The sequence below is a fragment of the Loxodonta africana genome, chromosome 4, assembly GCF_030014295.1.
Source record: "Loxodonta africana isolate mLoxAfr1 chromosome 4, mLoxAfr1.hap2, whole genome shotgun sequence".
In the NCBI taxonomy this organism is placed as follows: Eukaryota; Metazoa; Chordata; class Mammalia; order Proboscidea; family Elephantidae; genus Loxodonta; species Loxodonta africana.
The window spans coordinates 130,522,334-130,538,387 of record NC_087345.1 but is presented as its reverse complement, the minus strand read 5'-3'; the positions used below and the strand labels follow the sequence as shown (position 1 = coordinate 130,538,387).

Here is a 16,054-nt window from a genome sequence, read left to right as displayed (position 1 = left end):
GGACCAAGATGAACATTCTATCCTGAGACTACGTAGAATATATCTCTCTTTAAAATCTGTACTCTACACCCACCCATGATGTCTTTATACATCACATATACTAAAATTAATTTTAAAATTTTAGTTTTATTTCTAATAGAACTCCTTTATCATATTGTTAAGTGGCCTTCTGACAACCCACACACAAACTTGCTTAGAATGATTAATTTACTGAACTGTTTATCCCTCTATCTATCTATCATCTATCTATCTATCTATCTATCTATCTATCTATCTATCTATCTATCTATCTATCTATCTATCTATCATCTATCTATCTATCTATCTATCTATCTATCTATCTATCTATCTATCTATCTATCATCTCTCTCTCTCTCTCTCTATCATCTATCTATCTATTTATATTTGAGATGGTAAAATTGCTTTGTGGCTTATTTGTCTAAGATAGGAAAATTTGTTTTAAACAGCATGGAAAAATAGAATTAGAAGGAAGTTTCCTCCTTTCTGTGTTGAGAATGAGGGTTTTGGGTACACCCACATATACACGCACCCACAGAAACTCTTATTACGGTGTCCCTGTAAGCTGAAAAAAGAGAAGTCTTCTCTTCTACCCCTCATTCTCACTCTGACATTAACTTTCCCACTTCAGCCCTGTCTGGGAGTTACTGTTACCATCTTAGCAGATGTATCCTTTCTTTGAAACCTTTGTAGAATCAAGGGGGTTTAACACAGAAAAACTGCGAAGGAAGTTTCTTAAACTGTGTGACATTTGAGATTTGGGTCTGGGAGAAGTAAATGTTAATACTTTGATTTACTTCTTAGAGAAATTTTGTTTACTATTTTTTGAAAACCATATATTTTTGAGTGCATCAATTTTCCTAAATTTTAAAATGATGAATACTGATACTGTCTGCTTAAAACTTAGTATCATGCAATTGCTGCAGATACTCAAAAAGCTTGAATCAGGAATATTTAAAGTTACAATATAAATTTTTCCCCTAAAATGGCTGAATTGTTTTTTGAGATTTTTATTTTTCATACAATCATGTGGAATTTGGAAACCACTGTCACATTCATGTTCTTATTAATGTCAAGGCACTATTTCAAGGTATAAATGACTACTTTTGGTTAAGGAGCCATTTAAAGTAATTTCTTCAATTTAAGGAAGACACCATTTTTTAATGTAGATTTTTTGTTCCAGTATTACAAAGTCTTAGGTCTCTGGCTTGGAGGGTATACCCTTCCCAAGAAGAGAGAAGACCCACAAAATATATACTGTTGTATTTTTGGCAGAGAATCTGGGAAAGAGTCCTATGCTTTTATGAAATTTATTAACATGTTGTCTTCTTTACAGATTTCAAGTCACAGGCCAGGGTGAAGAGAACGCTTGCACTCGCATAACAAAGAAGGGCATTTTTTTTTCTGAAAAGTGTTCAACTCCAACTTACTGGATTTGTCAAGAAGTCATTTCTTCATCCACAGAGGATAACCTCTGAGTTGATCACTGGTATTCTTCCCATTACAAAAAGTTCATAAATATTTTTATTTATAAGTTCTCTTTATGTTTCTGCAGTGGATACTGATGGTGATAATCACGATAATGGTGCAGACCGGTGCCACTATGAATCTAGGAAACCAGCCTCAACTGAGCTGTTAGCTCTATCTAGTCACTCACAGTGTACTTCCATAATTACCTCTCCTTGTTGATAGTGACTATTTCAGACAGAATCTACACTTCTTTCTTCTCCATACTTCAGTACCTACACCTTTTCTTAACCATTAGCAGAGGATCTTGTCTTTTACTTTAAGAAAAAGTAGAAGCCATCAGAGGATAAATTCCTGAATTTTCTACCACCAAGTCTACACTTTCTCCTGCATCTTACTTACTGTTTTCCTTTCCTTCTATTACAAATAAAGGGGGTACCCCTATCCTTTCCGAATAAACTCTCCAAATCTGTAATCAGGATTGCATCCTTTTTATTTTCTCAAGGATAATACTTTCTTGATTATCTCCTCTCTGATCTGTTTCTTCCTGTGCTTCATCTTCTATCAGCAGTTAGCAATGTTCGACTTGACCTCAGCTGAGACACACACACCCCCACACCCACAAAGGCTTTCCATTGACCACATTTAGCTTCTAGTTTCTACTCAATTTCTTATACACATTTTTTTTAAGTCAAACTTCCTAAAAATTGAAAATTGCTTATACTTATTTTTTTTTTTTTACTTTCTACCTCCCAATCCAAGTTCCTTTGAAATCTGGCTTCTGCTTTTTCTACTTGAACTCTAAAATGTTCTCAGCAAAGTCACCAATGAGTTCCTTCTGGCCAAATACAGTGGAGACTTTCTGAGTTTTAACTTGACCTGTCAGCATGGTTCCTTAGTATTGCCCTATCCTTTCTTTTGGAAATGTTCTCTTACCTTAGCATTTCTGCAATATGTTCTCTTGATCTATGTGCCTTTCCAGCCACTTCTCCTCAGTCTTTGGTGCAGTCTCTGCTTACTTTTTGAATCCCTCAAACACTGATATTCCCCAGAGTTTTGCCTGGGTTTTCTCTCATACACAGTTCTTGGGTGACCTCATCTGTTCCATGCCTTCAATTACCATGAATTTATCAATAACTTCCGAACCCATGTTTCCAGCCCAGACCTTATTATAGCTGATTGCACATTGGGCATGTCTATTTGGACACCTTAAGGTCCCTCAAACTTCACAAGTTAAATATTAACCTCATTAACTCAGAGAACAGCTGCAACATGCCCACACTAGTCCAAGCCAGAGTCCTTGGTATCAACCATGACTTACTCCTTTTCTTCACTCTCAATTTTCAAACACTCATTTATTTCCTGTCAATTTTGCCTCGTAAGTATTTCTGGAATGTATCTACATATCTTCATACTGACCCTATCACCTTGGATTGCTATAACAGTCTTTTTGTCTGCCTCTACTTTTGTTCCTCCAAATCCATTTTCTATATCTTGGTCATTGTGACCCTCTAAATCTCAAATTGGATATCATTACTCACAATGTCATTTCCACAGCAGTTTCCCAATGCTTCAACCCTTTATCCTTCCTTACCAGACCCTTGCTGTCTTGGTGCCTCTTAATTTCTCCCCCCACCTCCATGCTTGTACTTATGATGCAGCCTCATTAAACGTTTTTCATTTTTCTAGACATGTCATACTTTCTCTTGCCTCTAATCTATAATATACAATTATGTATTGCTTGCCTTAGTTTAACAAACATTCCTGCCACTCCTACTTATCTTTATAACTCTTACTTGTTTTTCAGGTCACCAGTTAAATGCCGTTTTAGGGAAAATACTCCCATGACCAATCTCCACTTGTCATGGATTGAATTATGTCCCCAACCCCAAAATGTGTGTATTAACTTGGTTAGGCCATGATTCCCAGTATTCTGTGGTTGTCTTCCATTTTGTGATTGTAATTTTATGTTAAAGAGGATTAGGGTGGGATTGTAACACCATCTTTACCCAGGTGACATCCCTGATCCAAAGTAAAGGGAGTTTCCCTGGGGTGTGGCCTGCACCACCTTTTATCTCTCAAAAAATAAAAGGAAAGGAAAGCAAGCAGAGTGTTGGGGACCTCATACCATCAAGAAAGCAGCGCCAGGAACTGAGCACATCCTTTGGACCCAGGGTCCCTGAGCCTGAGAAGCTCCTTGACCACGGGAAGATTGAGGGCAAAGACTTTCTCCCAGAGCTAACAGAGAAAGCCTTCAAGCTGATGCCTTGAATTTGGACTTTTAGCCTACTTTACTGTGAGGAAATAAATTTCTCTTTGTTAAAGCCATCCACTTGTGGTATTTCTGTTATGGCAGCACTAGATGACTAAGACACCACTCCAGACTAAATTAGGTGAATTTATGGTGTATTTTCAGAGCTTCCTATTCTTACTTATTTCTAACATTTTGCTCATTATTTTTGCTTATTGTTTGTTTAACTTGTATTTCTGAATGCACTGTAATCTCTCTAAGGTCAATAATGTTCATCAGCATATGAGACATAATGTCTGATGCATAATTCAGGATAAATAAAATTTGTTGCATTATTGAGTACATTTATAAGATGTTTTGTGATTTTCCCAAAGTTAGTTATGCAGAGATTTGTCTAATCTGGATAATCTTAATCTGCATGTAGAGAAATAAACCAGTGTGTGTATGTATGTGTATATACATATGTATTTTTTATTTTTTAGTAAAGGCACAAGTTTCTTTTTAGCCCAGCAAGATTTGAAACAGAGAGAGGCTGGATTAATGTTTGTTGATTAAATGTAAATTTTCCAATGGTAAATTTATTTGTAAGTCCTTTGATCCACTGAGAATAAAATTAAAAGATCATACATGAATTAAAGAAAGAAAGAAAAAAAAACATTTGTTTCAAATCCACATGTATGAACAGAAAGAATTATAGCTTTCAGGGGATGAAATACAAAACCTTAAACATATGTTTAAAAAATTATGTACAAAGAACATATAACTATGTTTAAAGTACAATGAATAAGAAAAATATGTACTATTAATGTGGACATTTGAAAGATGTAGAAAAAACAATATGGGAGGAAGTTACAACTAAAGGGAAAGGAGTGAAAAAATGATGGAAGATTAAGAGATATGAATATCTCTTTAATATTCAGAGCCAAGTTATCAATGCTCTTTGAAACATTGAATTTGATTTAAACATTTAAATAATTAAGAATTAAAAAAAATCAAACAGTTTGGATGCATTTCTTTCTTTTTTTAATTCACAGATTACTTTTGAAATAATATGTCTCATTAAATTCTAGAATTTGTGTACACATAAAGACATATCTTACCTCTGACCCTCTGATATGGGAATTCTAAAAAGTACTGTGAATTTAATTAGCTATGTCTAAAAATTCTAATAAGAATCAAACTTTGTCTTTTTTGTTTGCTTTATATATATGCATATATACGTATGTTTGCTATATATATGTATATATGCATGTGTATATATGTTAGATTGTCTTGTTTACAACAACTAAAGTTATTTTTGGACCACCCAGTATTCCAAATCAATTTTTAAAAATTACATAGTTATCCCAGTTGGTGGGAGGGAAGTATATTAAATAACGTAAACCTGAAAGACTTCTGGTGAAAAATACTTAAGAATAAATGGGACAGTTAAAATTTATTTCATTTCAAGGATTCCTATCCTTAATCTTTAGACTTCTTTTGAAATTTGTTTGTGTTTGTATTTTTGTGTATATTTGAAATTGGTTAAAAATTACTGCTTCATTAGATAAGGGCTTTGATGGGACCAGTTATGACTTCTCACTTACACTCCTGTTTCACGTTCATACTAACCGCCCCACCCCGGCCGCTGCCACCAAGAAAGGGAACGTGGCTTACATTAGAGTTCTTGTCCCTGAAATTATGTTTATTATCTCACTTCCTGTTCCCATTGCTTCCTAGCCACTGTTTTCATTTTTGGAAAATTTTTATATACATGAACTATTTTCCACCTCTCTGATACATTTCCAAAAGAGACCTATATTGGGTACTTGTTACGGATGGAATTGTGTCCCCCAGAAATGTGTGTCAACTTGGCTAGACCATGATTCCCAGTATTGTGTGGTTGTCTACCATTTTGTCATCTGATGTGATTTTCCTATGTGTTGTAAATTTTACCTCTATGATGTTAACGAGATGGGATTAATGGCAGGTATGTTAATGAGGCAGGACTCAATCTATAGGATTAAGTTGCATTTTGAGGTGGGAAAGAAAGAAGAGAGCAGAGGGGAGAGGGACCTCATACCACCAAGAATGAAGAACCAGGAGGAGATCTCATCCTTTAGAACAAATGTCCCTGCTCTGAGAAGCTCCTATACCAGGGAAAGATTGATGACAAGGATCTTACCCCAGTGCCAATAGAGAGAGAAAGGTTTCCCCTGGAGCTGGCACCCTGAATTCAGACTTCTGGCCTCCTAGGCTGTGAGAAAATAAATTTCTCTTTATTGAAGTTATCCACTTGTGGTACTTCTGTTATAGCAGCACTAGATAACTAAGATAGTAGTACAGAAGACTGGAAATAAGAAAACATACCGCTCCCAACTCTCTTCTCTCTGACATTATGTTAATGTGTTATTGAATGCTGCCCTGCAAAATATTGATGTGCTGATTTGTTGATCAGTAAGATGAGCATGCTTGAACTCCTTGGCTAAGGGGCACAAGCTCTCCCTACTGGTCTTCATTACTGTTCTATAGGCTCCCTTTAAGCCGCCACCATGATTTTCCCACTGATTTTTTTTATCATTATTATTCCAGCTAATAGTTTGACTATTTTCCAAAAGACAAACTTGATATTATTTTAATAAAGTACACACTGGGTGTCTTTTAGTCATCTAGTGCTGCCATAACAGAAATACCACAAGTGGATGGGTTTCACAAAGAGAAATTTATCCTCTCACAGTCTAGTAGGTTACAAGTCCAAATTCAGGGCGTTGGCTGCAGGGGAAAGCTTTCTCTCTTTGTAGGCTCTGAAGAAAGGTCTTTGTCATCAATCTTACCCTGCCCAAGAAGCTTCTCAGACTTCCAAAGGATGCACTGCTCCTAGTGCAGCTTTCTTGGTAGTATGAGGTCCCCAACTCTCTCTTGCTTCCCCTTCCTGTTATCTCTTGAGAGACAAAAGGTGATGCAGGATGCACCCCAGGGAAACTCTACCTTGGCTCAGGAAGGTGACCTGAGAAAGGGTGGTGTGACAATTCCACCCTAATCCTTTCTACATAAAATTACAATCTCAAAATGGAAGACAATCACACAATACTGGGAATCATGGCCTAGTCAAGTTGACCCTTATTTTTTGGGGACACAATTCAATACATGACAACTGGCAATATTCTGAGGTTTTTCTTCCTAGGAAGCTCCTACTTATCTTTTCTTATCAATTTAAAAGTCATTTCTCTATGAAAATTTTGCTGAATACTTCTATCTCAAATTCTGGACATTTTCTTTCTTGTGCTACCACTGAAACTTTCCATACAGTTTAGGTATTTGTTTTTACTCTTTTTACAATGTTTGGTAATTCAATGTTGAAGATTCATCTATCCAGGTCCTCTGATTTTTCTAAACTAATTGTAGATTTAATGCTAAAACCATTGTCACTACTTTTTGTACTCTAGTTTTCAATAAAAAGTTTCATTAACTCCTGACACAGGAGAACACTGGCAACATACTAATACAATACAATATGATTTTAAAGACCTTAAGGACAAAGTCTTTAGTTTTCTAAGACCTCATACAGTGATCAGTTTTAATCAGAAAAGAAATTTTCTCTTTTATTCTCTTCCCGCCTTGGCATTTATTTGACTGTGAACAGTAATTACCCCTATTTACGATGAGATTAAAATAACCAAATGAGCATTTTAGAGCGAATGCATGGAAATACAGGGAGGAAAAGAAATTAAAAATGATGCTGAGGAGGAGTGGAAAGATGGAAAATTTGGTACGGTATATAACAGAAGACATAAGAATAAGAGTTCACTAAGGTATGTTCCTAAATTCTTACTAGTTTCATTCTCCAATAGCTGTTCTCCCATTATAACTATTTTAATTTCTATCAATGAGTATACATTCTGAATTCATAGGATGTATTTTTTTTTAGTATATTACATACTTCACAATAACTATAAGAAAATGATTATATTTTTACAAAAAGAGATTGTTAACCCCGAGCAAACATAAAGAAGATATTCTCTGAGAAAGTAGACATTCTAACATACAACCTAACTTGTTGGTTCCTCAAATAGAAAGATGTTTAAACAGCAAAGTTTAAACCACGCTCTCATCCACCTGCCCCCTCCCCCAATGTAACCAATTCATATTGTCTATTATGCAATAGATCCCTGGCATTCACAATTAGAACATAGCCAGTTTGGACTGTTTACTTGCAATCTTGAAAGCCCCGCATTTGATGGTTTGATGGGAATGTTTATTTTTAATTTTTGTGAGGTTGATGAGTGAAAGAGACTCACTTAACTAGTAAATCAACACATTTAAACACTATTCTTATGTTTGAATTTTATGACATACATTAGTGAATCTCAAAAAGTAATGTAGAGTTTGCAAAACTAAAAGAAAATTAACAATATTGATAAAATGAGCAAAAAGACAGTGCAAAAAATGTTAGAAAGTTAGAGTTCTTAGAAAAATAAGTAATTTTAAATGACATTAGTCTAAATTCAGAGAATTAACTATCTTAAACGTGTCATTTAAATTTTTCATTCATAGCTTAATTCATTATATATCAGAAATTTTATTCTATAAAGAGATTTGGAAACTTTAAAATATGTTGGGGTGTATACACTATGAGTTGGAACCAACTAACAACAACAACAACATACTTCTCAAATGCCAAAAGCCTAATAGATTTATAAAAAATGCAGTTAGAGACTTGGAGTGAAATATTAGTGAAAATTTCTAAGCATGAATTTCATGTACTTTTATATTAACATATTTCTTTCAAGGGAATAAAAACTACATTTTATGTGAAATATCTTCTACCTGTGGTGCCTTAACTTCTTGGTGGGCCTGTGTCTAGTTTTCTGCAAATCCATCTTCTAACCAAATGGCTACCAGCACTGCTAATCCCGACTTTGTGTAGACAGGCACATTCTCCAAATCTCATTATGTCAAACCTGAAACAAAACACAGAAAGAAGGCCAAAGAATGAACAGGCACTGGAAGGATAGGAGAAAAAGTTTCCTTTGCTATAGTCTCTTACTCTAACCCAATATCATGAGGCTAGAATATAAAGCGAACTGAATTCACGTACTTCCCCTGGCCTATAAGGTAACTTTATAAACTCAAAAACTTATTACCTATATGGCCAAGAAGTGTAAGATTTATTGTCAAACATATTTCAAATCTATATTATAAAATATTTTAGTTTTTCAGTATCTCTAGACCTCAACGTTATCATGTATAAAATAGAGATAAATATATCCACTTCTCAGTTTTTTTTGTGGACATCAAACAATAGAATGACCATGAAGCATTGTGTTTGGCATATTATAGGTATTGAGTACTTTGTAATACAGTTTCTACTCTGAGCTCATTCCAGACTATACTACAAAGGAAGCTTCTAGGAGAATGGTTATGTATGGATCTCTCCATGGTAGGAAGGGGCTCTGAGCCTAGCTCTAGGTGTGTAAATGATATACCCAGGACTTACCAACCACTGTATACTGTTCCATCTATTCACTTCCAAGCCTCTCCTCATTGTCTGCTCAGTCCAATCCAATATTCAGAATGGTCAGAATATCGTTTCAGGAAATCCTTTAATAAAGTATATTTACAGACTGAAAAAAAAAAGGAGTCCTGGTGGTACAGTGGTTAAAGTATTCACATGCTAATCAAAAAATTGAGAGTTTAAACCCACCAGCCTCTCTGCTGGAAAAAGATGTGGCAGTCTGCTTCTGTAAACCTCGGAAACTTTATGGGGCAGTTCTACTCTGTCCTATAGGGTCTCTAAGAGTCGAAATCAACTTGTGGAAATGAGTACAGGCTGAATACAAAATACCTCATCCTCTAGGATTTTCCTTTCATCCTATTCAGTATACTGTTTATGGAAATACAGACTTTCCTGTTTGGAAATGATCTGAGAGGGCACACTGTCCTTGTCTGGTTCATGGGTTGTGTTATTTCTGTGACAATTTCGGTAGTAAATTGCATTGAGTAGCTGTCCCTCTTTTTCTATTCTGCAATAGTTTTTATAAATCAGAAATTTTCTGTTCTGTGAAGGGTTGGTCAAATTTGCTAGTAGATCTCTCTAGGTTTGGTGACTTTTAGGATGGGTGAATTTTTGGTTAATAATAAAATGTGTTGAATAGTTATTGGTTCTTTCAGGTTCTTCATAATTCATTCTGATATGTTATAGTTAAGACACTTATCCATTTCTTACAAGTTTTCAATTTAGTGGAATAAAATTCTTTCAGTTTTGAAAAACTAGTTATATGCATTCAAGTTAATGTGGTTGTTAGTTGTCATTGAGTTGATTCCGATTCATGGTGACCCCAAGTGTTACAGAGTAAAACTGGGCTCCATAGTGTTTTCACCAGGCATGTCTTCCGAGACACATCTAAGTGGGTCTTTTCTGTACCATTCCTAACCCCAGGGTGTACGCTCCATATCAGCTATAACTTCTGGAATGGTAACTACAGGTCAAAAGTATTACCTTACCAGTTCTTTCATGGTGTTGAATACTGCAAGAGTTGCTGCATGAGAGGCACCGAAGTTCTGACTGGATGCCCAAGTTGTTGTATTTTCAGAAAAATAGAAGCACTTTCTTTGGTAACCAATCCAGTCATCCAGGCATGAAATGTGTTCAGTGAAAGATCTGTTTTTTCCAACTAAAATAATTTAATAGCATATTAAGAGCTGAGGGGGTGGAGGGCCTTTTATTTTCTTCTGAGACATAGAATTAATTTTAAACATTTAACTTTTTAGATGACCTTGTCATTGCAAGGCACACAACCAGAGAGATCAAATGTTTTCCATCATGAGCTTAATTTTTATTCTATCAACATAGCCATCTACTAGAAGTAGAGTAGAAAAATATACCAACATTTATATAAAAGTGTATGGTTTACAGCAAGTTAGTTCACAGGCTACCTACTCTTTCTGTTTTACCAATCCATGGTGAGATAAGGGACTTGTGGCAGAAAGTAAATGAACTATATCATCAAATGTGCTGTTCATCTGATAAATTTTTAAAGCAGAACTTTCTTGATGAAGGAAGCAGTATGATGACTTACATTTTGCCACAGATCCTTACCTTGTAAAAACTATGGTTAATACTAGTTTGAAGGGAAACTTTGTATATATTAACTCATTTTTATCCTCACAACAGTGCCATGTGATATTTAGTACAGATATTATTCTCATTTACAGAAGTAACATATGCTTGTTCCATGTACAAATGTCAGGATTAAATACGGTTAGAAATTACCCCCTGATACTTCTGCTACGGTAAGCATACAAAGGTGAAATACCCTATGTTCACAAAGATGAAATATCTCTATAGGAGAGCTAGCATGAACGTATTTAAGAATTGGGAAACTCACCTGCTAAAATCACAGCCAGTCTAGTTATAAGAATCACCAGAAAGGAGATTAGGATGGTCATTTTAGAGACACAAAACTTCTTTTTATTTGTTTTTGCAGGTTCTTGTGACTCTGTAGTAAGGCTGGAAGAGATAGTGTCACCTATTAAAAATAAAACAAAACAGTTCTTCATTACTAATAAGTCACTTAAAAAATGTTCAGAATGTAGGATCAATATTTTTTAAAAAAACCTGATGTTATTTCTGTACACTGGCAATGTCGATTGAAATTAAAAGCAATACCATTCATAATAGCATAAAATATTAAATACTTATGAATAAACCTGACAAAAGGTATGCAAGATACAAGGCTTTTAGACTGAAAACTACAAATCATTTCTGAGAGAAATTAAAGATGTAGGTAAATAGATTGTTCTCATGAGCCAGAAGACACAATATTATTAAGACATTAGCTCTAGCCAAATTCATCACAATCCCAAGAAAAATCAATATATATATGTATATTTGTGGTAGAAATTGGAAATAGAAAACTCATATGAAAATGCAAAGACCTAATACAGCCAAAACAAATTGGAAAAATAAAAAACAAAGTTGGAGGACCAGTGCTTTCTGATTTCAAGACTTATTATGCCTATAACAATCAATACAGTATGGTACTGATGTAAAGATAGACAAATAGAGTTCAGAAAGATACCCACAAATGTATGAATACCTGATTTTTGGCAAAGATGCAAAAGGATCATATCAGTAAGCAGTGCTGGAGAAATTGGATAGCCATATGCAAAAAAATGACCTCCTGGCCATACCTCACCCTACACACAAAAATTAATTCAAAATGGATGATAGACATAAATATAAAACCTAAAACTACAAAATTTCTAGAAGAGAACATAGAAATGAGTTGTGATCTTGGGTGAGGCAATGATATTTTCAATTCAACACAAAAGGCACAACCCATTAAAAAATGATAAATTGTACTTCCTCAAAATTAATAACTTCTGCTCTTCAAAAGACAGTGTTAACAAAATGAAAAGACAAGCCAGGGACTGGGAGAAAAATATTTACAAGTCATATCCAGAGTATATAAAGAACTCTCAATCTTGAACAAGGAAACACACAACTCAGTAAAAATATGGCTGCAAAAGTTGAACAGACGCTTCACGGAAGAAGACATACAGATGTCAAATAAACACAGAAGATGCTCTTCATTGGTAGTCATTAGGAAAACATAAAAATTTAGAAACTACTACATACCTATTAGAATTAATAAAATGAAAATGTCTGATCCTTTCAAGTGCCAGTAAGGATGTGGGAGAACTAGAACTCTCAGATACTGTGGGTGGAAATGTAAAATGGTGCAACTACTTTGGAAATAGTTTGGAGGTTTCTTAAAAAGCCACCTGTACACCTATAATATGATTCATCCAGTCTAACCACAAGTATTTTCCTAAGAGAAATGGAACATATGTACATACAGAGACTTGTACATAAATTTGTATGGCAGCTTTATTTGTAATAGTCCCGAGCTAAAAACAATCAAATGTCCATCGATGGATGAAGGAATAAATAAACTGTGGTTCTTCTCTACAATGGATACTCAGCTATTAAAACAGGAATGAACTATTGATCTCACAACAACATGGATGCATCTTAAAATCATTACGCTGAATAAAAAGCAGTCATACAAAAATGAATATATACTGTATGATTCCATTTATATAAAATTCCAGAAAATGTCAACTGACCTATAGTGACAGAAAGCTGATCTGAGGTTATCTCAGGGAGGGTGTGCTGAAAGGGGCAGGAGGAAGTGATTGCAATGGGGCACAAGGATACTTTTGGCACAGAAGGGTATTTTGTTACCTTGATTGTGGTGATGGTTTCATGAGTGTATTGGAAAAAAAAAAAAAAAAAAACCCAAAAACCAAACTCACTGCCGTGTAGTCAATTCTGACTCATAGCGACTCTATAGGATGAAATAGAACTGCCCCTAGGGTGTTTCTAAGGCAAGGCTGTAATCTTTATTGGAGCAGACTGCCATATCTTTCTCCTGAAGGGAGGCTGGTGGGTTTGAACTGCTAAAATTTTGGTTAACAGCCAAGCACTTTAACCACTGTGCCACCTTTCGTGGGTGTATACATATGTCAAAACTTATTAAACTGTACACTTTAAATATGTGTATTTTGTTGTATGCCAATTTTACCTAAATAGAGCTGTAAAAATTTGTACAAAAATCATTTGTCCTTTACTCACATAGTTTGGATCTGTTTATAAGATGCTGTGTATGGAATGCTAAACATAATTTGACGTTGATAGAAGAGATGGAAATCATTGAGATGCCTCCTCTTTTAGATGGGTTAGTATTCAGAACGGAGAGCGGAGAGGCACCAAAAGTAACTTGCTTTCCTTCACAAATAGCATATATAGCCTGTCATACTCGTCCTTCTTGCCTGGAGACAAGGACTCTTCTGCATATTTGAGCATTATCTCCTTTCCTGTCTCTTGTCAAGTGAAAAATGCAGACTGGGAGTAGTGAACACACTGGATTCAGGATCCCTGCCCACTACTCGAATTTTGCTTCAGCAGTGTATAGGAAGACAATCTAAAATGAAAATACAACGTTAACGTAAAAAAAATATGACAAATATTTCTCAGAAGTCTGACTAATCACGTAACTCCTTTCCTTTTGACACATACCAGTAAAAAAAAAAAAAAAGACTTGTTGAGTTGATTCCAACTCATGGTGACCCAGTGAGTTACTGAGTAGAACTTTGCTCCGTAGGGTTTTCAGTGGTTGATTTTTTCAGGAGATTGCCAGGCCTCTTATTTGAGGAGCTTCTGGGTGGAAATGAACCACCACCCAAAATTCATTATATTCCACTAGAGTTCAAGTGGCCACTGGAGGTGATTATAGACTCTGAAGTAATTGGGAGGTGAGGTTCAGTGGTTTATGAAGTCAATAGATTGGGTCCCCACACCATCATCCTGACTTACCAAAATTTTTAGTTAATTTTGACCTTTATGAGTTCCATCCAAAGATCGAAATCTAGATGATTTCATCATAAAGTAACAATTTAGACCTCAGTGAAAAGCTCATAAATTTATTGTAATAAAGATATTTCTGGAAGAATAATATCTAGTGTCTATTGTGTGCTTGCAATATATTAGGTCTAGGTCAGAGTTTTTAACTTACATGATTTCATTTAAACATACAATAATATTGTCAAGTAGGAGCTGTTATTATGTCTAATTTACAGACATGGCAACAAGACACAGAGGGATTAAATAACGTTCTTAAAGTAACACAGCCAATAAATGGCGGAGTGTGGCTATTAGCTGGCTCTGTTCACTTAACCACTCTGCTATACTCTACTGCTTCTCTCTGGTCAGGCTCATGACATCAGTGTTCTCAAGAGCAGAACTTCCACTTCCAGAAACATGAAAACAAGCCTCATGTTCCACAAAAATGTGTTGTGTTATTGACATTGTGCCACGATGATTACAATTAGTAATATCATTTGATATAGGTAATAATAAACACAAGGAAGCCTACATTTCAAAGTGACCTGCATAAGAAATAAACAGGAAAAAAAAAAAAGTAATGGGTTGACTTTTTTAAGCTGTGTTATAAGGTACTCGGTTTTCTCTACTTAGGTATTTTGAAATTTTTTAAAATATTAGTTCCTATCTCCACAACACTGTTTTTAGGAGTCGAACAGGTTGTGTGTGTGTGTGTGTGTGTGTGTATGTGTGTGTGAAAAAAGAGAGAGAGAGGGAGAGAAAGCTATGACTATATTTTTCAGACCTTTACCAATAGTACAAATTGCTCCAATGCCTAATAAAACTTTATATGCTATTCTAAAAAACACAATTTTTGCTTTTATACCAGTTAGCTATTACCACATTAATGCTATATTACAAACTATACCCAAGACTCTGGCTAACAACAGCATTTCACTCACCAGTCTTTGTGCTGGCTTGGAAAAAAATCAAGCTGGCGGCTATGTGGCTCCACCTCTAGCTATGAGTCTGGCTGTGCTTGTCTCCTTGCAAGCATGTTTTACTGAGGAGCAGAATATGTAGGCTAACCTGGAACCACTTCTCACGGAGACATCAGAGATGTAACAGAGTAAGCGGGATCACTCAGGTTCTTTTCAAGTCACTATTTATATCCCATTGGCTTAAGCGTACATTGTGGCTGATCACCAAGTCAAGGAACAGGAAAGTACACTTCTGGTGAGGGGAATTGCAAAATTGCATGGCAAAAGACTTGAATACAAGAGCGGAAATTGGGGCCATTAATTATCATACCTCAGGTTGCTGTAGTAATTCTTAAGAGCTCCTAGCCAAAACTCTGCTTTGCTCATTTTTTTAATCAGTCTCTTAGATATGTTTATCTATCTATCATCTATCTCTCTATCTATTATCTATCTACCTATTTACCTATCAGCTACCTATCATCTACCTACCTACCTACCTACCTATCTCTCTCTGTCTATCATCTATCTATCTAGCTACCTATTTACCTATCTACCTATCATCTACCTACCTACCTATCATCTATCTACCTACCTATCATCTATCTATCTATCTATCTATCTATCTATCTATCTATCTATCTATCTATCTATCTATCTATCTATCTATCATCTATCTATCTATCTATCTATCTGTCTAATCTATCTATCTATCATCTGTCTATCTATCTATCTATCTATCATCTATCTATCTAGCTACCTATTTACCTATCATCTACCTACCTACCTATCATCTATCTATCTATCTATCTATCATCTATCTATCTACCTATCTATTATCTACCTACCTACCTACCTATCAATCGATCGATTTATCGATTGATCTACCTATCGATCTATCTACCTATGATCTATCGATCTATCGATCCATCGATCTATCATCCATCGTTCCCTCTTTCTGTCTATCATTCTATC

General features: G+C 35.3%; 1 protein-coding gene across 5 annotated transcripts in view; it reads left to right on the top strand.

Moving 5' to 3' along the window:
• The window catches only part of LOC111750867 (killer cell lectin-like receptor subfamily F member 1), a 53,900-nt gene extending 38,331 nt beyond the window's left edge, over positions 1–15,569 (top strand). For 4 of the 5 annotated variants that reach the window (XM_064284645.1, XM_023549096.2, XM_023549098.2 and 1 more), the window contains exon 5: positions 1,355–15,569. In XM_064284645.1, coding sequence (XP_064140715.1) covers positions 1,355–1,496 — 142 coding nt within the window. In that variant the 3' untranslated portion in view covers positions 1,497–15,569. The remainder of the gene's footprint in view (positions 1–1,354) is intronic. The other variant, XM_023549097.2, reaches the window with a different exon arrangement.
• Positions 15,570–16,054: the final 485 nt, after the last annotated feature.